The 24,658-nt window shown below is 56.0% G+C and overlaps 1 protein-coding gene across 1 annotated transcript in view; it reads left to right on the top strand.

The window, feature by feature from the left end:
• LOC119564232 overlaps positions 1 to 24,658 on the top strand; it is an 86,353-nt gene that overhangs the window by 46,818 nt on the left and 14,877 nt on the right. Inside the window, 10 exon segments of the mRNA XM_043535600.1 lie at positions 4,718 to 4,879; positions 5,224 to 5,628; positions 5,764 to 6,084; positions 12,254 to 12,307; positions 13,480 to 13,743; positions 13,972 to 14,037; positions 14,167 to 14,433; positions 15,339 to 15,447; positions 15,802 to 15,864; positions 18,072 to 18,316. Of these exon segments, the coding sequence (XP_043391535.1) occupies positions 4,744 to 4,879; positions 5,224 to 5,628; positions 5,764 to 6,084; positions 12,254 to 12,307; positions 13,480 to 13,743; positions 13,972 to 14,037; positions 14,167 to 14,433; positions 15,339 to 15,447; positions 15,802 to 15,864; positions 18,072 to 18,316 (1,930 nt within the window). The 5' untranslated portion in view covers positions 4,718 to 4,743.

Here is a 24,658-nt window from a genome sequence, read left to right as displayed (position 1 = left end):
CCAGTCCTGCAATTTATCCAGTTGGCAACTCCCCCCAGCTTCGTGTCATCTGCAGATGTGAGCAGTCTGCTCCCTAGTCCTACGTCCAGGTCATTCATAAAGATGTTAAACAACACGGGACCCAGAACAGATCCCCTGTGGGACTTCAGTTGAGACTTCCCTACAATCCAATCTCTTTCCATTAACAGTTACTCCTTGTTTGCGGTTGTTTACTACTTAATGGTAGTTCCACCCAGCCCACACTTCTCCATAAGAACGGCCAGACTGGGTCAGAACAAAGGTCCATCTAGCCCAGTATCCCATCTTCCGACATTGGCCAATTTCAGGTGCCCCCAGAGGGAATGATCGAAGCAGTTATCATCAAATGATCCATCCCCTGTCTCCCATTCCCAGCTTCTGGCAAACAGAGGCTAAGGACACCATCCCTGCCCATCCTGGCTAATAGCCATTGATTGACTTTCTTACCAGCTTTGCCCGTTACTTTGGGGTACGCTCATTTATTAGGGTTACTCTTCTGGGCGGGGGAGGTGTTCTGTATTTCTATCCAGGTACTGCTTGTGTCACTTGTGTTCTCATACGGAGCTCGACTTCTCCCTGCTGCTTGGCCCTCCCAATGGCGCTATCCTGCAGGACCTCGGTTCCCCAGGGCTGGGTTCTTCCAGCCCCAGAATCAGAGAAACACACACAAATTAACAGAGCGTGTCTGAGAGGACCGGGTTAATCAGCACTCCCAACCTGACCCCTTAGATGTCCCTGGCCCCAGTAGGCCGGGTCGACCAGCGATTCTAATTCCCACCCGCCTATGTCCCTGGTTCAGCACGTCTCTATCCCTACTTCAACGTTACAATTGTTCTGGTCGTAACCCACCTGATGAGCAAACCCCACAGGATTTTGGGCTGCTGCAGGGATCTTTTAGCTTAGGTACGAGGAGCGTTGCTGCAGAGCGAATGAGGAAACCAAAAAACACCCATGAGGGGGAGAGAGAGAGAGAGAGAGAGAGAGAGAGAGAGAGAGAGAGAGAGAGAGAGAAGCAACCAGCTTAATCATGAAAGTTTATTGCCAGGTAATAACCACAGGGGAGCCAAACAAACAAAACAGTGATACTATGAAAACCAACTCAAATTTGAATATTAAACTCAGGGTTTACTGACTGATCACACAAGTCAGGGTCAGAAGGCTACACCTCGAGAGAGAGAGCGAGAGCTGGGTTCTCACCACTCCGTGAAGCTGGAATCGATCGGGGGACCCAGGTGTTCATGGTAGCTGAGGGTCCGGAGTGCTGGAGACAGGCAGAGCCCCCAGCACGATCAGTCAGGAGAAGATGAAGTCCCAATGGAAGTGATGCAGATGTTGGATCCAGGCATCAGAGCACTTACTTGAGTGTGGGTCGGGGTTTTTGTAGAGAAACAACAACAATGGTTCAAGGGAGAACTCGAGATTTGTTGATGTGTAAACAAGGGAGAATACCAAAGCTGTTTGGATCAGGCTAGACCATGGGAGCTGATCATTCCTGGCTATGGGCAGTGTTCCTTGGAGGGAGCTCACAATGCAGTCAGGCAGCTTCACTATTTTGGATCCCAATAAAGGATTTATTACTAGAATTGGTCTGATAACTAATGAGCTGGGGGTGTGCAGGCGTGGGTTCATTAACATCTGGAGCAGAGATCCCCCATCATGCAGTGCTTCCCTGCTTTTCTGGCCCCAGAGTTCCCTGCGGTTCTTGCCTTGAATCTCTGTTCTCCATTCTGTCTGCTAATGGAGATGCCTCCTTGTCCCCTCTTCGATGCAAATGAGGCTAGGGGAGTTGCCTTAATTCTGTCATCCTTATCCCAGGGGTTTAGGTGTGTCTCCCACGGCCTTTTCATTGGTTTTCGTAAGTCGTTCTTCTGGTGTAGATTTGGTTCAAGCAGAGGCTGGGGGAGGGGGGGAGGTCTTCGTGAGACAGACAGACTGGGTACAGCGCCCTGCTTCCCCAAGAACACAGAGCTGCTAGGTAACAACCTATCCTCCATTAATTTATCCAGTTCTTTTTTGAACCATGTTATAGTTTTGACCTTCACAACATCCTCTCGCAAGGAGTTCCACAGGTTGACTGTGTGTTGTGTGAAGAAATACTTCCTTTTGTTTCTTTTAAACCTGCTGCCTATTAATTTCATTTGGGGACTCCTAGTTCTTGTGTTATGGGAAGGAATAAAGAACACTTCCTGATTTACTTTCTCCACACCTGTCATGATTTTACAGACCTCGATCATATCCCCCCTTAGTCGTCTCTTTTCCAAGCTTTAGAGTCCCAGTCTTATTAATCTCTCCTAATACAGAAGCTGTTCCACACCCCTCATCATTTTCGTTGCCCTTTTCTGAACTTTTTCCAATTCCAATTTGAGATAGGGCCACCAGAACTGCATGCCGTATTCAAGCTGTGGGCGTACCATGGATTTATATAGAGGCAATGTGATATTTTCTGTCTTATTATCTGTCCCTTTCTTCATGATTCCCAACATTCTGTTCACTTTTTTGACAGCTATCCTCTCGTCATCTGGTACAGAAGCTGATTGAAATGCTAGGTTACATACCATCATTAGTAGATCTGCAGTTTCACATTTGAGTTCCTTCAGAAGTCTTCTCCAGCTTACTTATAAGAATGTCCTGTGGGACTATGTCAAAAGCCTTGCTGAAGTCCAGGTATATTATGTCCACTGCTTTCCCCTACCACCAACCAATTACCTTGTCAAAGAAGGAAATCAAGCCAGTTTGGCAGGATTTGTTCTTGATAAATCCATGCTGGTAATCACCCCTTCGTCCTCACATATTGAAGGTTTTATACATTGCTCCAATAGCGTTCCAGTTGTCGGGATCAGGCTGACTGGTCTGCAGTTGCCCAGCTGCTCCTTTTCCCCTTTTTAAAGATGGCCACTCCGTTAGCCCTTCTCCGGTCTTCTGCGATCTCTCCTAGCATCCATGAGTTTGCAAATATTATTGCCAGTGACTCCAAGATTTCTTCAAGGGCAAGTCATGCCTGACTAATCTAATTGCCTTCTATGACGAGATAACTGGCTCTGTGGATGAGGGGAAAGCAGTGGACGTGTTGTTCCTTGACTTTAGCAAAGTTTTTGACATGGTCTCCACAGTATTCTTGCCAGCAAGTTAAAGAAGTATGGGCTGGATGAATGGACTATAAGGTGGATAGAAAACTGGCTAGATTATTGGACTCAACGGGTAGTGATCAATTGCTCCATGTCTAGTTGGCAGCCAGTATCAAGTGGAGTGCCCCAAGGGTCGGTCCTCGGGCAGGTTTTCTTCAATATCTTCATAAATGATTTGGAGGATGGTGTGGATTGCACCCTCAGCAAGTTTGCAGATGACACTAAACTGGGAGGAGAGGTAGACACGCTGGAGGGTAGGGATAGGATACAGAGGGCCCTAGACAAATTAGAGGATTGGGCCAAAAGAAATCTGATGAGGTTCAACAAGGACAAGTGCAGAGTCCTGCACTTAGGACGGAAGAATCCCATGCACCGCTACAGACTAGGGACCGAATGGCTCGGCAGCAGTCCTGCAGAAAAGGACCTAGGGGTTACAGTGGACGAGAAGCTGCATATGAGACAACAGTGTGCCCTTGTTGCCAAGAAGGCCAATGGCATTTTGGGAAGTATAGGTAGGGGCATTGCCAGCAGATCGAGGGACGTGATCGTTCCCCTCTATTCGACATTGGTGAGGCCTCATCTGGAGTACTGTGTCCAGTTTTGGGCCCCACACTACAGGAAGGATGTGGAAAAATTGGAAAGAGTCCAGCGGAGGGCAACAAAAATGATTAGGGGACTGGAACACATGACTTATGAGGAGAGGCTGAGGGAACTGGGATTGTTTAGTCTACAGAAGAGAAGAATGAGGGGAGATTTGATAGCTGCTTTCAACTACCTGAAAGGGGGTTCCAAAGAGGATGGATCTAGACTGTTCTCAGTGGCAGCTGAAGACAGAACAAGGAGTAATGGTCTCAAATTGCGGATATTAGGAAAAACTTTTTCACTAGGAGGGTGGTGAAACACTGGAATGTGTTACCTAGGGAGGTGGTGGAATCTCCTTCCTTAGAGGTTTTTAAGGTCAGGCTTGACAAAGCCCTGGTTGGGATGATTTAGTTGGGGATTGGTCCTGCTTTGAGCAGGGGGTTGGACTAGATACCTCCTGAGGTCCCTTCTAACCCTGATATTCTATGATTCTATGATTCTAATTAATTCCTTCAGCACCCTGGGTTGAACAGCATCCTGCCCCACTGATTTGAATTCATTCAAATCGGTCGGAACATCTCTGACGGGTTCTTTCCTTCTCCCGATCTGACGCCCTTCCCCTCTGTCATCCGTGGTAACTTTGCTGGCCGCCCGCTCGAGTGTTGGTGTTTGTGGGAAGATGGAAGCAGAGCAGGCACTGAGCAGCGCTGCCTTCCCACCATCTTCTCTCACCAGCTCGGGATTTTCTGGCTGATCTCGTGATTCTTGGAGAAAATCTCAGTTTTTTCGCTAATTGAAGGATTTTTTTAGCCCACGATCTCTGGGGACCGTCTGCTGATTTGGGAATTTGGAGGGGTCACTGTGCTGCCAGCAGCCCCAGATCAGCCCCCTGCAGAGCCCAGCAGCACTGATGGTCCCCCAGGCAGATCTTTCCCCCCCTAAACAGCCTCTGCTCTCACACTTCCCACCACCCCACCCCCATCTGTCTGTAGGTCTGTCCCAGCTGGACGCCCCAACCATGGGCAGAGCCCTCCTTCCACAGCAGGACACCAGGGAATGGGAGCTCCCGGCTCAGGGCACCCCCTGGAGAGAAGGGGGTCCTGCCCCCTCTGTGGCCACACTGAGGGTCCTGATCCTCGCCCTGCTCTGGAGGGGTAAGTAAGCAGCACCTGCAGCCCCAGTGCAGGGGGAAGGGCAGAACCCGCGCTCAGCAGGGCCAGGTCTGTCCCAGGCCACGGAAGGGAGACTGGCCAGTGGGGGAGGGGAGCCCGATGCCCTCGTGTGGTGCTAGGGGGCACCGAGCGACAGGGAGCGGGCAGGGGGCTCGACGTAGGGAGGGATGGAAACTAAATGGAGTGAGGTTTGGTTGAGGACCCAGGGCTGGGCTCGCAGGGGGCTGCAGGTCGGGAGTGAGGGCTCCGGCAGAGGTGTCGGGGGAGCTCAGGGTTGGTCTCTGCTCTCTGTGGCTCCCACTTCGATCCCTCTCCGTCCCCTGCAGGGTCCCTGTCCCTGGAGTCTGGTTATTCCCTGGCGCTGCCGCAGTCGGTGTCGGTGCAGACGGGTCTCTGCATTCTCGTCCCCTGCACCTTCGCATACCCAGCCTCGTTCGACACCGACAATCCCCGGGACTGGATCTACGGACACTGGTTCAAGGATCAGGCCAATGTGGGCCAGGATCCACCCGTGGCCAGCAGTGACCCCAGCCGGCGGGTGTCGCAGGAGACCCAGGGCCGGTTCCGGCTGGCGGGGGATCTGGCACGTGGCGACTGCTCCCTGCAAATCAATGACGCCCGACGGACGGATGCCGGGAGATATTTCTTTGGTGTCGAGAAACGAAACTTTAAATACAATTACCTCTCCAATTCCGATGGCACTGATCTTATACTCGCGATCTCCGTGCCAGGTAAGAGCAGCCGCAGTCACCGCTCCTCAGCCCCCCTTAGCCAGTCCCTGCCTTCGAGCCGGATCGGGGCCGGCGCCCCTGGGGGGAAAGGCCCCGTGTCCCCGAGTGATTCTCTCCCCTCTCCCCATGTCTCAGGGCTGACGGAGGAGCCAGTGATCCAGATCTCGCCGGCGCGGGGGCTGCCAGGGACGCTGCTGGCCGGGGAGCCGGTGACTGTGACCTGCACGGCCCCCGGGCGCTGCTCCGGGCCCCCTCCCCGAGTCACCTGGACGGGGCAGTTCAGCGACACAGCCCGGGACGTCTCAGCCCCGCTGGCGAACGGCACCTGGGCCCGCAGCTCCGCGCTGCGCTTCACACCCGCCCCGGGGGACCACGGCAAAGAGCTCGTCTGCAGAGTCACCTACCGCCCACCACGGGGACCTTCCACCCGCAGAACCGTCCGGCTACACGTCGGCTGTGAGTGACCCCCCAACTCCTCCATGCCGGCCCCCAGCACCCCTTGCTGGGATCCCCACCCCCCTGGGCTCCCCAGCCCTGCCCTCCAGCCCCTCCCCCAACTCAGCCCTGTGCTGGGATCCCCACCCCCCACCATGCACCCTCAGCCAATTCTACTCCAGACCCCTTCCCCCCCACACCATGCAGCCCCTTCTCTCTTGGGATCTTCACCCCTTCCTGCCCCACTTGGAGATGGCTCCCCGCTCCCAACCGCACCCCAAGGTCCCCAGGCCCTTCTCTTCTGGGATCCTCTCTACCCCCGACCTGCTCTGCCCGCAGAATCCTTCTATGCTGGGATCCACCCCACTATTCCAGTCCCCCCTCGCTGGGATTCCCCCCCTCACACCAGACACCCCAACTCCCCCCGAGATCCCCCCGCGCTGTCCCACCGCATCTCCTCCACCCCCTCCCCTTTCTGCCGGGATCGATGGATGCTCTCTATGGGGCAGAGTGTTAACGGGACCCAGTCGCTGTCCGGCACAAAACATGCTGCAGGGTTGGAGCCCAGAGACCTCGGCCCGCCCTACCCGAGGGCAAACCTTCATTAACTGGCCCGTGACCCCCACGCTGCAGATCCAGGGTAGAGGGCAAACCAGCAGCCGCCTTTGCGAGGTGAAGGACCAACTCGGGCGTCACTGTAAGGACGGCCCTTGTTCCCGTCAGCCGGAGGGAGATTTAGAAGGAAACTCGCCCCCCCGCCCCGCGCCGTGTCTGAGCCCAGGCCCCAGCCCGACCCCGAACGTCTACACAGGCCTCGGAGGAAACGTCCGCGCTGCAATCACAGACCCGCAGCCCGAGCCCCACGAGCCCGACCCAACGGACCCAGGCTCTGGGCCTCGGCGCCGCGGGGCTTTGAGGGCAGTGTGGACGGACCCTGCCAGGCCTGGCCAGAGGGCACCAGCGTCCGGCTCCTCTGGGTGCTGCTTTCATAATACCCAGGCCTGGCCGGGAGCCAAAGGAGAGGGGTGGGGAGAGACGAACTGAGGGGGGAAGGCAAAGGACCCACAAGTGGGGTGTCTGACGACCCTGGTGGGGGCTGGGACTGGGGCGGGGGCGGGAGCGGGGTTATTTAGACCCCGGCTCTGTCCCGCCCTGGGTAGGACACGTTTGGGGAGCAGGACACTGAACACCCGGGCGCCCGGCGGACGGTGGCAGCGAGATGGTGACGCTCGCTCCAGTCCCCAGGCCGGAGCAGCCCCGCCCCTCGTTAGTGCCTCCGCCAATTAAGCTGAATTCTGACCCACCGGTTTTGGTCCCTTGGGTTTCGATTTCCCAGGGTTCTGGCTCCCCCTGGCCCTAACCCGGCCCCTGGGTTACGTCCGGAGCCTCTTGGGTCGCGCCCAGTCGGGTCTGTCGCTTCCCTTCCCCGCCCACGGGGCTTGTGTCACTTCAGGGACCTTCCCGTCCCCCAGCTGAGCTCACAGCGAGGTGTCACGGCGTCCCCGGGCGATGCTCTGGACCTGCTCCCCACGAAGCCAGGCAGGACTCTGGGGGAGTCTCCTCTCGGGGAGCAGCCTGTCTGCAGGACACACAGCTCCCCCGGCTCCACCTTCCTGGGTCTGACCTCGGAGCATTCAGCCTCCTCTGCCCCTCCGTGCGCTTCCCACAGCGAGTCGGCCCAGGCAGGCTCCTGGGGAAGCCAGAGGGTCCTGCCCCCCAACTCCACAGTCAGACGTGACTCTCAGCCAGCCAGTAACACAGAGGTTTATTAGACGACAGGAACATGGTCTAACACAGAGCTTGTAGGTGCAGAGAACAAGACCCCTCAGCTGGGTCCATTTTGGGGGCAGTGAGCCAGACAACCACGTCTGCCCTTCACTCCATGTCCCAGCCAGCCCCAAACTGAAACTCCCTCCAGCCCCTCCTCCTCTGGGCTTTGTCCCTTTCCCGGGGCCAGGAGGGCACCTGATTCCTTTGTTCTCCAGCCCTTTAGCTCTCACCTTGCAGGGGGGAAGGGCCCAGGCCATCAGCTGCCAGGAAACAGGGTGTCGCCCATTCTCTGTGTCCAGACCCCTGCACACACCTGCTCTCTAGGGCTCTGCAACGATCATACACCCTTATCCCACCCCCTTGATACTTAAAAACTGCATAGGGGAAGCTGAGGCACCCCCACACTATTCAGAGGAAACATTAAGAACAGTCCCACTTCATCACATCTCTCCCCCCTTCGAGATCGAACTGAGCGGGGACACTTTAGCCGGTGACCTGGGGAAGTGTGAACCCACCAACGTTCCCATGGATGCCCCAGCGTCTCTGCCATTCCTTGGTAGGAGTTACACCAGGCCCTTCCAGTTTCAGGCCCTCCCTTAGGTCGGGGGTGGTCGATAACACTCACAGGCCGCATGTGGGAAGGTTTATGCGGCCCGTGCCCTTTGGCCACCCCAAAACCCCAGGGGGTCAAACTGGGATTGGGTCTTCTCCCAGCGCTCCAGTCTGGAGGGCTGCAATTCGGGCTCTCTTGGTTAAGAGCCCCCATCTTGACCTGGGCCACATACTGTTCACTTACAGAACAAGCATGGAGACATCCCTTTCTCAACAACCTTGTCTCCCCAACAATTGGGCCAAACACAGCCACTTGGTTATAGGACTGTTTAACTTTCTTAACAGCTTTCACTTAATCTGAGACCTTCCCAAAGCTCTCCACACTGGATCTTTCAACAGGAAAGTCAGTGGATCCATTCACAACAGAAAATTTCTGGCTGTTAGGAACAGAGACTTTCTTGATTAAATCACTTTCACACCCTTCAGTTGCAGTAAACTGCTTGCAAAGACTCCATGAGGATTCCTTTCCCTAGGGCTTTTCTATGCAACAATTCACCCCTCACAGAAATTCTGCTCTTACCCTCTTCACCGAGGGCTTGCTCTAGAAGAACACTTTCCTGAGCAACAACAGACTCTTTCTGGGTCTCCCTTACATCCAGAATTACCTCTGGCCCATCAGGCGGATTCCTACACAATCCCCTTTCAGGCAAACTCACAGACTTCTGAGATAAAAGGTCAGAAGCATTCTCCTTCCCTTTGCCACACACTAGCAACAGGCAAAATACAAGCACCAGAATTGTCTGGTCTCTGGGATTTTACATAGACGCTAACTGGATGCGACCTATTTACAGGGCCATTCTCCTGAGCAGACCCAAACTTAGGACCCTTCCCTTCCTGGGCTTTAGCTGAATCCAGAACCAACTCTGAGACAACTGCACGACCCTCAACCATCACAGGCTGAAAGGCCCCTTCTGTCTGCTCCACAGACAAAGAAGAGCCGGACACACTTTCTCCTTTCCCAGACACCCAGCTTGGGATCTCTTTCCCCTGGTCCCAGCACACAAGGCTGGTCACAGACAACTGCTTGGAGATCAGGGTAGCTCACTCCATAGGAAAGTCAATACCCCTGACAGACACAGGCACGTTTCCTTCACTGTCCCAATTCTCCACCCAGCTAACAGGAAAGGTCCAGGGACACTCATCTTCCACTCTCCTCGCCTTCCCACCCTGCTGACTGGACACAGCCATCAGCTCACAAGGCTGCCTAGGCTCTTCCAGACTTTCCTTGCCAAGCACCTTGCCACTCCCAACAGATCCCCTGCCCTGCCTGTGTCTCCCCCCACTCAGCTGGGGTCTCAGCTCCCACTGTGCTCAGCGCTGCCCTTGCTGTCCCAGTGGGGCAGGCAGCGAGCTCGCTGCTTTCCTCACTGCATCAGAGCCAGCGTGAGCCCCCTCTCCGGTGTGCAAGGGGGGCAGGGAGCCCCAGGGGTCTGCTTACAGGCAGGCAGGTAGCCTGAGCCTAGCAGCTCCTTCCCGCTGCCAGCCAGGTCATCTGCATTTTCACTGACCATTTCCCTCTCCAACGATTGGTTCCCTGGATTCAAATTCAAACCCTTGGCAGTTACCGGAGCAGGGCCTGGATCCTGCCCCAAAGAGACACAGTCACCCCACAACAGGGTCTCGCAGCTGGTATCCTGGAGAACCCCAACGACCAGCCAGCCCCACCCCTCCTGGGTCTGCACAGGGATCTGGCCATAGGCAGGGCGAGAGGCTTCGTCCCTGGGACCCTCACCCAGCTCACACAGCCCCTCAGCATCTCAGGCTGCACCACCCAGGGCCTGACAACAGTTCTCTCTGTCCCAGGATCTCGCCACCCCAGGAATGTCTCCCCAATGACCATCACCTTCCGCTCCCACTGGGGGTCCGAGGGGCCTGGCCCCAGGAAACTCCACACAGACAGATAGGTTGGGGTCAGGAGTGGGAGCCTGTCCACCTCCCCACCCATCTGGCTGACGGAGTCTCTGGCCTTGGGACCCAGCAAGGGAGCTAGACACCGGGGCTTTTCCGCAGGGTCCCCCTGGTTCAAATCGCCAGCCTGCTCAAAGGCCGTGAGGTGGCATCCACATCCCCCCCTCCTTAACCAGGGGCAGCAATTTAGTCTCGAGGTTCCCTGCGGAGCTGGCCCCCCGGGGTCTATCCCCACTCACCCCTGGGGGGTCCCCTAGGCCTCTCCGCTGCACCATCGCCAGTTCATGCTGCTGCTGCAGCTCTTTCTCGGGCTCTCGCTGTCTCTCACAGTCCTCTTGCTCTCTCGGACTCAGCTCCAATCCCGTCCGTCTCCGATCCCCGGATGGGGAACCGATTGTGAAGACCCTCGTCTGGTCGGGGACAGGAGTCTTGGGGATGCCTGGCTACTACTCCAGCTGCTCCCAGATCCTGCTATAGCCTCATTTGGAGTCAGGAATCTGTTCCTTAGAGCGGTCATCCTCCTCCAGCTGCACGATGAACGGTGCCTTGGTGAACTTTCCAATGCTCAACCCTCTCTTTCTGCACAGGGTTACAATGTCCTTCTTAAGGAGACAGTGACAGGCCATCACTCCGCTCTTCCCAAGTTGTTGTGGACTCACAGGCCTGTGGGCTCGCAGCTCCCCACGGTTTCCAGGGAGAACCCCTCGTGTGCCAGCCCTTCTCCAGGTCACCGCCTCTTTGCCAGGGTCGAGTGGCAGACTCCTCCACCCCTGGGACGGCTCGCTGCAATCTCCAGGGGAACCCTGTTACTGCAAAAGTCCTTCTCTCCCCCAGGGCCAAGCCGCAGGCTCCTCTGCCCCTGAGACGGCTCACCGCCATCCCCAAGGGGACCCCATTACTGCACAGTCCTTCTCGCTGGTCACACACTCCCAGGGGTTAACCGCCCCCCGGAACCGCCCCTCTCTGAGCCTTCAGCACGCCTGGTCCTCGTCAGTCCCCCTTCGTTTTACTGCTCCCCAGTCACTTACTGCAGGAAGCGCCATCCACGGGGTGCAGAACATCCCACCGCTCCCACCAGTTGTCACGGAGTCCCCGGGCAATGCTCTGGAACGGCTCCCCATGAAGCCAGGCAGGACTCTGGGGGAGTCTCCTCTCTGGGAGCAGCCTGTCTGCAGGACACACAGCTCACACAGCTTCCACCTTCCTGGGTCTGACCTCGGAGCATTCAGCCTCCTCTGCCCCTCCGTGTGCTTCCCACAGCGAGTCGGCCCAGGCAGGCTCCTGGGGAAGCCAGAGGGTCCTGCCCCCCAACTCCGCAGTCAGACGTGACTCTCAGCCAGCCAGGAAAACAGAAGGTTTATTAGACGACAGGAACATGGTCTAACACAGAGCTTGCAGGTGCAGAGAACAGGACCCCTCAGCTGGGTCCATTTTGGGGGCAGTGAGCCAGACAACCCCGTCTGCCCTACACTCCATGTCCCAGCCAGCCCCAAACTGAAACTCCCTCCAGCCCCCCCTCCTCTGGGCTTTGTCCCTTTCCCCGGCCAGGAGGCCACCTGATTCCTTTGTTCTTCAACCCTTTAGCTCTCACCTCGCAGGGGGGAAGGGCCCAGGCCATGAGATGCCAGGAAACAGGGTGTCGGCCATTGTCTGTGTCCAGACCCCTGCACACACCTGCCCTCTAGGGCTCTGCAACGATCATACACCCTTATCCCACCCCCTAGATACTTAAGAACTGCATAGGGGAAACTGAGGCACCCCCACACTATTCAGAGGAAACATTAAGTACAGTCCCACTTCGTCACACGAGGGTCCCTGTCTAAGCTCACTGATCACTAGTGCCCCCCCCCCCCGCAGTGATTTCCAGCCCCTCTGATCCCCCCTCTCTGGTTTGTTACAGACTTGCCCAGCGCCCCCAACATCGCCGGGATCCTGATCAGGAATGGACGCCCCGGTGAGAGGCCGCGCTGCGAGCCCCGGGGATCAGCGAGCGCCTCCGAGTCACGCTCTGCCCGTGGTCCGGGCCCGGCGCCAGCTCAGCCGGGCCAGGCTGCTCCGTGCCCAGAGGGGAGAGCCCGAGGAACCGCGGGGCTGTGGGGGGCAGTGGTGGGGGGAGCAGGCCTGGTTCCCTCTCTCTAGAGCCCGGGGTGGCATTAAGGGGGCGCTGGGCAGCGGGCAGGAGATGGGTTAGGGACCGATCGCTGCGACGGAGACCTGCTGCCATGGCAAGACACCGAGATTGTGCGCCCACCCCAGAGGGGCCAGGTCTCAGCGCCGGGCGAGGGGTCCCTGCATAACCAGCCCCCCCCGCCCCACCCCAGTGGTGACTCTTCGTCTTGGCTCCTTGGTGGGTGTCATTGCGTCCCCGGACGATGCTCTGGACCTGCTCCCTACGAAGCCAGGCAGAACTCTGGGGGAGTCTCCTCTCGGGGAGCAGCCTGTCTGCAGGACACACAGCTCCCCCGGCTCCACCTTCCTGGGTCTGACTTCGGAGCATTCAGCCTCCTCTGCCCCTCCGTGCGCTTCCCACAGCCAGTCCGCTCAGGCGGGGTCCTGGGAAGCCAGAGGGTCCTGCCCCCCAACTCCGCAGTCAGACATGACTCTCAGCCAGCCAGGAAAACAGAAGGTTTATTAGACGACAGGAACATGGTCTAACACAGAGCTTGTAGGTGCAGAGAACAGGACCCCTCAGCCGGGTCCATTTTGGGGAGCAGTGAGCCAGACAACCCCGTCTGCCCTTCACTCCATGTCCCAGCCAGCCCCAAACTGAAACCGCCTCCAGCCCCCCCCTCCTCTGGGCTTTGTCCCTTTCCCAGGCCAGGAGGTCACCTGATTCCTTTGTTCTCCCACCCTTTAGCTCTCACCTTGCAGGGGGGAAGGGCCCAGGCCATCAGTTGCCAGGAAACAGGGTGTCGGCCATTGTCTGTGTCCAGACCCCTGCACACACCTGCCCTCTAGGGCTCTGCAATGATCATACACCCTTACCCCACCCCCTAGATACTTAAGAACTGCGTAGGGGAAACTGAGGCACCCGCACACTATTCAGAGGAAACATTAAGAACAGTCCCACTTTGTCACAGTGGGGAATCTCTGGGGGGACCAAACCCGCCTGCTCGTCTCTTCCAGTGCCAAATGCCTGGGGAGCTGAGGGCGACGTCGTGTCTCTGGAGACCCAGGAGGGCGACTCCCTGAGCCTGGGCTGTGAGGCTGGGGGCAGAACCGAGGCCACCCTGAGCTGGGCCAAGGGGAATGAGTCCCTGAGCCTCGGCCAGGGAGGGGCCGGGTGCCTGGAGCTGCCGAATCTCAGCAGAGGGGACGCTGGGGAGTATCGGTGCTGGGCGAAGAATCCCTTTGGGTCAGCCAGCAGGGCCCTGCGCGTACATGTGCAATGTAAGGCATTTGGGGGGGTTCGTGAGACAGAGGGGCCCCAGTGGGGGGTGCTGGGCTGCAGGGGGGGGGTGGTCAGTAGGGGGGGCTGTGGTGCAGGAGGTGGGCTGGGGATCCATGGCGGGCGCGGGGCTGCAGGGGGGCAGGTGGTCAATGGGGGGTGCTGGGCAGCGGAGCAGGGGGTCAGTGGGGGGCGCTCTCCAATCTAATACCTTGCCGTGGGTATTTCAGCTCTAGAGAGGACTCTGCAAATCACCGTCTCCAGAGCCAACAGGAGCGACCCCCAGCTATTCCAAGGTATCGCCAGAGGGCGGGAACTGGGGCATGGGGCCTTTCCCCTCTAGGGGGTGCTGGCCCCGATCCAGCCCCCAGGCAGGGCCTGGCTGGCTCAGGGTGCAAGTGGCTCTGTGTTATTCCTGTTCCCAGATCCCGGCACCCCGGTGGCGAACGGCTCACAACTCACAGCCCGGGAGGGCGACTCCCTGCGGTTCCTCTGCTCCGTCTCCAGCAACCCCCCCGCTGTGCTGGACTGGATGACGGGGGGCCGAGCCGTCGAGGGCGCCCGCCCCACGGGGGAGAATCAGCTGCAGCTGGAACTGCCCAACGTGACGGCCGAGGACGGGGGGCTGTACGGGTGCTGGGCCTGGAACAAGGAGAGCTCTGCCCAGGGGACGTTCCAGCTGCTCGTCGAGTGTGAGTGGGGTTCAGCCCTGGGACGCTGACACTGGAGAGTAGCAGTGTTAATCCATGGGACTCCTCGCCATTGAGTTCTAGCTGGTGTCGCAGGGTGCCTGGCCCTTTTAAATGGCAAATCAGCCAATCCCCCCACCCCCGTGCCATAGTTAATTAGCTGCTTTGGGGTAGCCCCAAGAGGGGCAGCTGAGGCTGCGTAAAAGGGCCATGAGCAACCAGGCTAAGGGTGGAGAAACAGGTGGGTTGGTGTGAAGCGCAGCTGGCCAAGGATGGGGCCGGATCAGCAGCTTGGGGCAAGCCAAAATTGACAATCAAGGGCAGAAGAACCTGTGGGACTCCCTCTCACTGGATATTAACAGCTTAATCTATGGGACACCCTTCTCCTGGGTGTTAGTAGTGTTAACCCGTGGGACTCCCTGCCACTGAGTTTCTCTTCTGCCTCGGCTCCAACCCCCATGGGATCTGCGCTGTCCTGCTGAGCCCACTAGAAACAGGTGGGAGCCCTTCCCCTCTATGGGGCGCTGGCTCTGATCTGACCCCGGACGGGGATTGGCTGGCTTGGTGTGGGGCAGGGATTGGGCCACAGGACCTTTCACAGCAAGGAGGTACCGGCTCCTATCTGACCCCAGGGCGGGGTTGGCTGGCTCAGGGGCTGGGGAATTTCCCCTCTGGGGGACGCTGGCTCCGACCTGACCCCAAGGTGGGGTTGGCTGGCTCAGGGGCTTGGGAATTTCCCCTCTAGGGGGCACTGGCTCCGACCTGACCCCAAGGTGGGGTTGGCTGGCTCAGGGAATGAGGAATTTCCTCTCTAGGGGGCACTGGCTCCGACCTGGTCCCAGGGCTGGGCCTGGCTGGCTTGGGGCAGGGGTTGCAGGGATCTATCCCAGACTCTCGGCTTCTTCCAGCTCCCACAGGTGGCCTCACTCTGGCATTTATTGAAATCAGCTGCAAATTCGTCTTCGTGGCGACTGGATTCTTCCTGGCCTATTACCTCACCCTGCTCTATTACAGACGGTAACTCAGCTACTGACCCACCCACCAACCTACCCACCCACCCATCTACCCACCTACCTCCCGTCTATCTATCCACCTACCCAACTATGTACCAACCCACCAACCTCTGTGTCTATTCATCCCCATACACCCATCTATCTATCTATCTATCTATCTATCTGTCTATCTATCTATCTATCTGTCTATCCATCCCCATCTACCCCCTCTATCTATCTGTCTATCTATCCCCATTAACCCCCTCTATCTATCTATCTATCTATCTATGTATCTATCCCCATATACCCCATCTATCTATCTATCTATCTATCTATCCACACTGCCAACCACATACATACCCCAGAATCTCTCTCCCAGGACACCCTGTCATGGAAGGAGAAGGAAGGACAGGCCGGGGGCCCGGGAATCCATGGTGCCCAAGTCCGGCGTCTAGATCGGGCCGTTCCTCAGCCACCAAAGAGCCGACAAGGAATTGGAATCTCACAGGACTGAGGAAATGGAGAACGAGACCTCAGCTGAGCCCAGGGGTAGAAGCAGACATAGAACAGGTCACCTGGGCCCCCTCTCTTCCCTCCATTGTCCTCCCACTTGCCAGAACTGTCTGGCTCCCAAGATGGGCTCGGCCTCTGGGCCACTGGTTGCTAACGTCCATAATATCCCGGCCATTGTCCAGGGTCCTGGCTGCCAGGTGACATCACACCTGGCCCTCTGCAACCACAATCCCCCTCTCCCACCACCTCGTTCCGCACACAGCACACAGGGAAACTGAGGCAGGCACAGTATTCATGCAAAACTCTAACAAAATCCCCCACTTCCTCACAGGTGCTTTTCAAAATAAAAGTTTTGTGCAAAGGTTCCCTTCCCCAAAAACTAATCACGGGATTTTTTGGTTTTTAGAAAGGTTTCACAGAGATCTGGGCCACTTAAAACTAATGATCCCTGGGAAACATTCACTAGCTAGGAATGTTTCACAAAAATATCCCACATGTTTCAATCTCTCCTGCCTCTCCCCGCTCATCCTCCCCTCCTCCGCCCCGCCCACACACACACACCTCTCCTCGGCTTTAAAATATCTTCAGGACACAGAAAAAAAACAGACGTTTGAATTATTAGATAGATAGATAGATAGACAGGTGATTAACCCTTGCCCTCCCATACCGACAGACGCAGTCACCATGATCCCAGCGTTATCAGCCATGTCAGGTTTCTATCTCAACCTGGTGGGTCCAAGGTTTCCCAGAGAATTACATTTTTTTCCTGCATCCGAATCTGGTAATTCCCAAGACCCAGGAAAAACACACGTGTCAAATACTGAGCTCAATACAATGCACAAAGAGCCCTTGCCCAGCGCTGAGATGTGAGCGCCTCTGGGGTGGGGAGTGGGGGCTGTTTATATAAGGATCCCTCTCCCGGCTGGCGCTGAGATGCAGCCACCTCCAGGTGGGGCATCTATTTAACAGCAACCGAGGGAAACCTCCCAGGCAGCTCATTAAAAAGAGTCGGAAACCAAACGGGGATTAACCAGAGGCAGAATGTAACACACCAAACTTGGGGCCGGCCCAGACCCCGGGGTTCCTGCCCCGGAGCTCACCCCAGCGACCCCGGGCTCTCTCCTTCCCCCACTGGCTGGGGACCTATGTCCAAGCAGCTGCGCCCCACTGTTCAATGGGACCCTCTCACCTGCTCTCAGTGGCTCTCACTCAGCCCCGAACTGGGGCCGACCGGCCGGAGGTGGAGCAAACTCACCGACTGGAAACTTCCTGTTGTGAAAGATCCGCTCAGCGACCAGCTTCCCAGCACAGCTGCCGGTGCCCACACGCAGGGGGGCAGAGCTGACGTGCCAGTGGCCTGGGGCAGAGCAGGGCTGGGGTGGGAGACTCGGAAGAGCCTGGCCGCTGGGGCTGGTCCCCATGCCCTTAGCGGGTGCTGTGTTTCTTTTAGTTACAGGTTTCCCCCAAACCCTTGTGTATCTCAACACTGGGCAAGGAGTCCTTGTGTAAACAGCCCCCGAGCCCCACCCCAGAGGCAGCCACATCTCCGCGCTGGGGAGAGGTCCCTGTGTAAACAGCCCCCAGGACCCAGGCCAGATTCAGAGCTGTGTCTCACCTCTTAAGTCGAAGGACGGAGTCTGTGGCGGGCCGTGGAATCCAGCTGCCTCTCCTGATCCAGCCGATGACCCGGGTCCCATCACAAGGGAATCCCCAGACTCAGTGACTTCAAACAGGCATTTGAGGACCTGAGAGACAGAAAACAAACATCTGCGCTCAATGGACCGGCTCCGATCTGCTGGCGTCTCCCCTGCTGAGAGACCCTAGAGGGGAAGGACCCCGGGTCCCATTCCCACCCCCCAGAGCCAGCCAGTGCCCCACCCTGCGGGAAATCACATCCAGCGCTCCCGAGAGGGGAAAGACCCCATGCCCCATTCCTCCCACCCCGAGCCAATCCCCCTATGGTGGGGCCGGAAGCCGGCTGCCAGGGGGAGCTGGCCTGTATCTGTGACAATCTCCCTCTTCTGTCGATGGCCCCGAGATCTCCAGCCACTGGAACCGGCTTATGCAAGATGTGCGAGGGCCAGATTCACACACTGACTTCCCCTTCCTGTCTTGAAATCTCACCTCTCGCCCCAGCCCTCGCCCTGACACTCGCACCCGCTCCCTGTCAGGCAGGTCTCTGCACGCACCCAGCTCTTCCCATTGGAGTTGGGATTGGCTAGCCGTCCTAACTGGGCATCTGTGGTTCCAGTGCGCTGTTCCCAGCCGCCCCACCCCAGACGCAGACGCATCTCAGCTCCAGGTGAGCAACCCCTGGACAGTGTCGCTGTGCGGCTGTTCCCAGACTCCCCACCCCAGAGGCGGACGCATCTCAGCTCGGGGTGAGTGATTAGTGTCTGCAGCGTGTTCAATACGATAAGAGGTGTGAGCTGCTAGCGTTCAAATATTATTGTGCGACTGGAAAACGCAGTCAGAAAGGGATAGGGCTGGGACGGGGGGCAGGGAGTCAGGACTCCTGGGTTCTATCCCCTGCTCTGGGAGGGGAGTGGGGTCTAGTGGTCAAAGCAGGGGGGCAGGGAGCCAGGATTCCTGGGTTCTACCCCCGGCTCTGGGTGGGGAGTGGGGTCTAGTGGTCAGAGCAGGGGGGCTGGGAGCTAGGACTCCTGGGTTCTCTCCAGGCTCTGGGAGGGGAGTGGGGTCTAGTGGTCAGAGCTGGGGGGTGATGGGAGCCAGGACTCCTGGGTTTCATCCACGGCTCTGGGAGGAGAGTGGGGTGTAGAGGGTCTCAGAGCCACGACTCCCGGGTTCTGTCCCTGGCTCTGGGAGGGGAGCAGGGTCCGGTGGGTTAGAGTGGGGGGTGGAGGCAGGGAGTCAGGGCTCCTGGGTTGTGTCCCAGCTCTGGGAGGAGAGTGGGGATTAGCAGGGCTCAGAGACCCGGACTCCTGGGTTCTATTTCCAGCCCCACAAGCAAGATGCAGCCTGCCTCTGTTACAAGGAAGCCACTGGCAGCCCCAGCCAGAGGGAGTGGAAGTCGGCAGGATGCTGATAATGGGGTTTCTGAGATAGCATCTCCCCTTCATCCCTGTCCGCACCGACTTCTGCTTTCACAGTCCTATGCACGCCGCTTCCCCAGGCTCCAAGTCACAAAGCGTGAGGAACCCGGGCTGCAGGGTGGGAGAGCCAGGCCTGGGCCCCCCTCTGCAGGTCTAGGGGTGAGTGGTCCTAGGGTGCGGGAGGGAGCTGGATGGTCTGTGCAGACTGGGGTGCCCCTCAATCCCGACCCGCAGCCCCTTCTTATCCCAGCCCTGGGCTCCCTGCCCCACAGCTCTGCCGCTGCCCCTCAAGCCCGAGCAGGGTCCTGCCCCAGGGCTCCCCCACCCTGGGGACAACACTGGAGGCGTCGGCTCAGGGGGCCACGTACAGCCGGGGGTTCCCCAGCTCTCATCTCTCCGCCTCCTTCCCGAGAGCACCTGAGGGCAGCAGAGGGATGGTGGGAAATGGAACTGCCGGGGGTTTCCCGTCCCCATGGGGGTGGGTTTGGGGGCAGGGAGGCCAGGCATTGCAGAGGAGGCAGTTATAGATACCCCAGGGGGAGCACAGATGTGCAAACTTCTCTCCCAACCCCCAGCTCTGCTCCCCATATTGCCCCGCATGGAGCTGGGTGGGGCACAGACCCCTTGGGGCTCCCAGACACTGCACGGGGTCAGGGCAGCCCCCCAGGGATGGGGATGGGGGCTGGATCCCTCAGGGCTGGTCCATGCTCCTCCTGCCCTGCCCACTTATCCCGCCTCCTGGAGAAGGGCAGCCAATCAGGGGTGCTGCAGGAGGGAGGCAGCTCCCCCTTCAGGAGCTGAGAGGAGTTTTTAGGTAGGGGAGGGAAAGAGGGGGAGTGGCCTGTACCATTTTCATGTGGTGGGAGGAGCCATTGCCCCATACCATTTGCACAGAAAGGGAAGGGGGAGGAGGAGAGAGGCTCATACCATTTTAAAGGGAAAGGAGGGGTGCGGAGTCAGTAGTCCACGATATTTGCATAGGGGAGGCGGGGAGAGGAGTGAGTGGCCCCTACCATTCTCATGGGTGAGGAAGAGCTAGGAGGGAGTGGCCCAAACCCTATTAACAGGTGAGAAGGGGGGGAAGGTGTGAGTGGCCAATACCATTTTCACGTTTGTCAGGGTTCCCTCCCCACTCCGAACTCTGGGGTACAGATGTCGGGACCTGCATGAAAGTCCCCCTAAGCTTATTCTTACCAGCTTAGTTTAAAAACTTCCCCAAGGCACAAATCCTTCCTTGTCCTTGGACGGTACTGCAGCCACCACCAAGTGATTGAGACAAAAATTCAGGAAAAGGGTCACTTGGAGTCCCTTGTTCTCCAAAATATTCCCCCAAGTCCCTTCACCCCCTTTCCTGGGGAGGCTTGAGAATAATGAGAGTACTGACCAGACCCTTTGTCCTTAGGACACTGAAAATCAAACAGGTTCTTAAAGGAAGAACTTTATTTAAAGAAAAAGTAAAAGAATCACACCTGCAAAATCAGGATGGAAGGTAACTTTCCAGGGTAATAAAAAGATTTAAAACACAGAGGATTCCCCTCTAGGCTCAGCTTCAAAGTTACAAAAAACAGGAATAAAACTCCTTCTTAGCATAGGGAAAATTCACAAGCTAAAACAAAAGATAATCTAACACATTTCCTTGCCTTTACTTACACTTTCTGTAATTTTAGATGTGTCATTTCAGGTATCTTTTCAGGAGATGTTTTACCTGCTAGGTCTCTCTCTCTCTGTCTAGAGAGGGAACACCCAAAGAGAGCACAAACAAAACTTCTCCCCTCACCCCCAGATTTGAAAGTATCTTCTTTCCTTATTGGTCCTTTTGGTCAGATTCCAACCAGGTTATTTGAGCCTCTTAACCCTTTACAGGTAAAGTGATTCTGTACCTCTGGCCAGGAGGGATTTTATGTTCCTGCATACATAAAAGTTGTTACCCTTCCCTTTATATTTATGACAACATGTGAGCAGTGGGGAGGAGGGAGTGGCCCTTACTAGTCTCACAAGAGCGTGTCGGCGGGCAGGGGGAGTGGTCCCTACTATTCTCAGAAGAGTGGAGAGGAGGGAGTGGCCAGTACTGTTTTCATCGAGGGAGGAGAGTCCCAGCTGCAGGAAGAGCAGGGTGGAGTGGGGGGTGGGGGAGACAGCTGTGGGACACGGGGGGGCAGCATTAGTGTCCCGCCCTTGTTGCAGAGCAGGGAGCCGTCAGCTCTCTGCACTCTCCCCCGACCCTCCAGGGATGCTTTACTCACATCTGGGCCATTCGGCTCCACTGGGTCCCTGCAGAACCGAGCCCCTCACCGCATGGGGGTGACACGAGCACCCGTGGGGCAGTGGGGATAAGCCAACGGGCCACAAACAACAGGATGTATGGAGACAAAGCACAAATCTATGGAATTTCTCAGGATTCTTAGAGCAAATCTCATAATTTTAAGCCAGTCTCAGGATTTTTAAAGCAAACCATGGGATTGATTAGCGAATTTCAGGGACAGGGGGTTGTCATGATGTTCACATTAAATCTCTGGATGCTTCAGTGAATCCTAGAATCACAGACCCACAGGGTGAGAAGGGACCGCAGGGGTCACCTAGTCCAACCCCTGCAATGATCATACACCCTTACCCCACCCCCTAGATACTTAAGAACTGCTTAGGGGAAACTGAGGCATCCCCACACTATTCAGAGGAAACATTAAGAACACCTCACTGCCTTTGAGCATTACCTTTGAAAACTCATGGCGATCGGGGGAGGTCCCGGACGACTGGAAAAAGACTAACGTAGTGCCCATCTTTAAAAAAGGGAAGAAGGAGGATCCTGGGAACTACAGGCCAGTCAGTCTCACCTCAGTCCCTGGAAAAATCATGGAGCAGGTCCTCAAGGAATCAATTCTGAAGCACTTAGAGGATAGGAAAGTGATCAGAAACAGTCAGCATGGATTCAGCAAGGGCAAGTCATGCCTGACTAATCTAATTGCCTTCTATGACGAGATAACTGACTCTGTGGATGAGGGGAAAGCAGTGGACGTGTTGTTCCTTGACTTTAGCAAAGCTTTTGACATGGTCTCCCACAGTATTCTTGTCAGCAAGTTAAGGAAGTATGGGCTGGATGAATGGACTATAAGGTGGATAGAAAGCTGGCTACATTGTAGGGCTCAACGGGTAGTGATCAATGGCTCCCTGTCTAGTTGGCAGCCGGTATCAAGTGGAGTGCCCCAAGGGTCGGTCCTCAGGCCGGTTTTGTTCAATATCTTCATAAATGATCTGGAGGATGGTGTGGATTGCACCTTCAGCAAGTTTGCAGATGACACTAAACTGGGAGGAGAGGTAGATACGCTGGAGGGTAGGGATAGGATACAGAGGGCCCTAGACAAATTGGAGGATTGGGCCAAAATAAATGTGATGAGGTTCAACAAGGAGAAATGCAGAGTCCTGCACTTAGGTCGGAAGAATCCCATGCACCGCTACAGACTAGGGACCGAATGGCTCAGCAGCAGTTCTGCAGAAAAGGACCTAAGGGTTACAGTGGACGAGAAGCTGGATATGAGTCAACAGTGTGCCCTTGTTGCCAAGAAGGCCAATGGCATTTTGGGAAGTATAGGTAGGGGCATTGCCAGCAGATCGAGGGACGTGATCGTTCCCCTCTGTTCGACATTGGTGAGGCCTCATCTGGAGTACTGTGTCCAGTTTTGGGCCCCACACTACAAGAAGGAGGTGGAAAAATTGGAAAGAGTCCAGCGGAGGGCAACAAAAATGATTAGGGGACTGGAACACATGACTTATGAGGAGAGGCTGAGGGAACTGGGATTGTTTAGTCTACAGAAGAGAAGAATGAGGGGGGATTTGATAGCAGCCTTCAACTCCCTGAAATGGGGTTCCAAAGAGGATGGATCTAGACTGTTCTCAGTGGTGGCTGATGACAGAACAAGGAGTAATGGTCTCAAGTTGCAGCGGGGGAGGTTTAGGCTGGATATTAGGAAAAACTTTTTCACTAGGAGGGTGGTGAAACACTGGAATGCGTTACTTAGGGAAGTGGTGGAATCTCCTTCCTTAGATATTTTTAAGGTCAGGCTTGACAAAGCCCTGGCTGGGATGATTTAGTTGGGGATTGGTCCTACTTTGAGCAGGGGGTTGGACTAGATGACCTTCTGGGGTCCCTTCCAACCCTGATATTCTATGATTCTATGATTCTATTGCCAGGTAATAACCACAGGGGAGCAAAAACAAACAAAACAGTGATACTATTAAATCCAACTCAAATTTGATGATGAAACTCAGGTTTACAACACTCTAACTGATCACACAAGTCAGGGTCAGAAGGCTACACCTCGAGAGAGAGAGCGAGAGCTGGGTTCTCACCACTCCGTGAAGCTGGAATCGATCGGGGGACCCAGGTGTTGGTGGTAGCTGAGGGTCCGGAGTGCTGGAGACAGGCAGAGCCCCGAGCACGATCAGTCAGGAGAAGATGAAGTCCCAATGGAAGTGATGCAGATGTTGGATCCAGGCATCAGAACACTTACTTGAGTGTGGGTCGGGGTTTTTGTAGAGAAACAACAACAATGGTTCAAGGGAGAATTCTAGATTTGTTGATGTGTAAACAAGGGAGAATACCAAAGCTGTTTGGATCAGGCTAGACCATGGGAACTGATCATTCCTGGCTATGGGCGGTGTTCCTTGGAGGGAGCTCACAATGCAGTCAGGCAGCTTCACTATTTTGGATCCCAATAAAGGATTTATTACTAGAATTGGTCTGATAACTAATGAGCTGGGGGTGTGCAGGCGTGGGTTCATTAACATCTGGAGCAGAGATCCCCCATCATGCAGTGCTTCCCTGCTTTTCTGGCCCCAGAGGTCCCTGCGGTTCTTGCCTTGGAATCTCTGTTCTCCTTTCTGTCTGCTAATGGAGACGCCTCCTTGTCCCATCTTCGATGCAAACGAGGCTAGGGGAGTTGCCTTAATTCTGTCATCCTTATCCCAGGGGTTTAGGTGTGTCTCCCACGGCCTTTTCATTGGTTTTCGTAAGTCATTCTTCTGGTGTAGATTTGGTTCAAGCAGAGGCTGGGGGAGGGGGGGAGGTCTTCGTGAGACAGACAGACTGGGTACAGCGCCCTGCTTCCCCAAGAACACAGAGCTGCTAGGTAACAACCTATCCTCCATTAATTTATCCAGTTCTTTTTTGAACCATGTTATAGTTTTGGCCTTCACAACATCCTCTCGCAAGGAGTTCCACAGCTTGACTGTGTGTTGTGTGAAGAAATACTTCCTTTTTTTTTCTTTTAAACCTGCTGCCTATTAATTTCATTTGGGGACTTCTAGTTCTTGTGTTATGGGAAGGAATGAAGAACACTTCCTGATTTACTATCTCCACACCTGTCGTGATTTTACAGACCTCGATCATATCCCCCCTTAGTCATCTCTTTTCCAAGCTTTAGAGTCCCAGTCTTATTAATCTCTCCTCATATGGAAGCTGTTCCACACCCCTCATCATTTTCGTTGCCCTTTTCTGAACTTTTTCCAATTCCAATTTGAGATGGGACCACCAGAAATGCACGCAGCGTTCAAGCTGTGGGCGTACCATGGATTTATATAGAGGCAATGTGATATTTCCTGTCTTATTATCTGTCCCTTTCTTAATGATTCCCAACGTTCTGTTCACTTTCTTGACAGCTGCTGCACATTGAGTGG

Source organism: Chelonia mydas, chromosome 24, assembly GCF_015237465.2.
Source record: "Chelonia mydas isolate rCheMyd1 chromosome 24, rCheMyd1.pri.v2, whole genome shotgun sequence".
NCBI classification, from domain to species: Eukaryota; Metazoa; Chordata; order Testudines; family Cheloniidae; genus Chelonia; species Chelonia mydas.
Note: the sequence above shows the minus strand (reverse complement) of the source record. Positions and strands in the feature narration are given on the sequence as shown.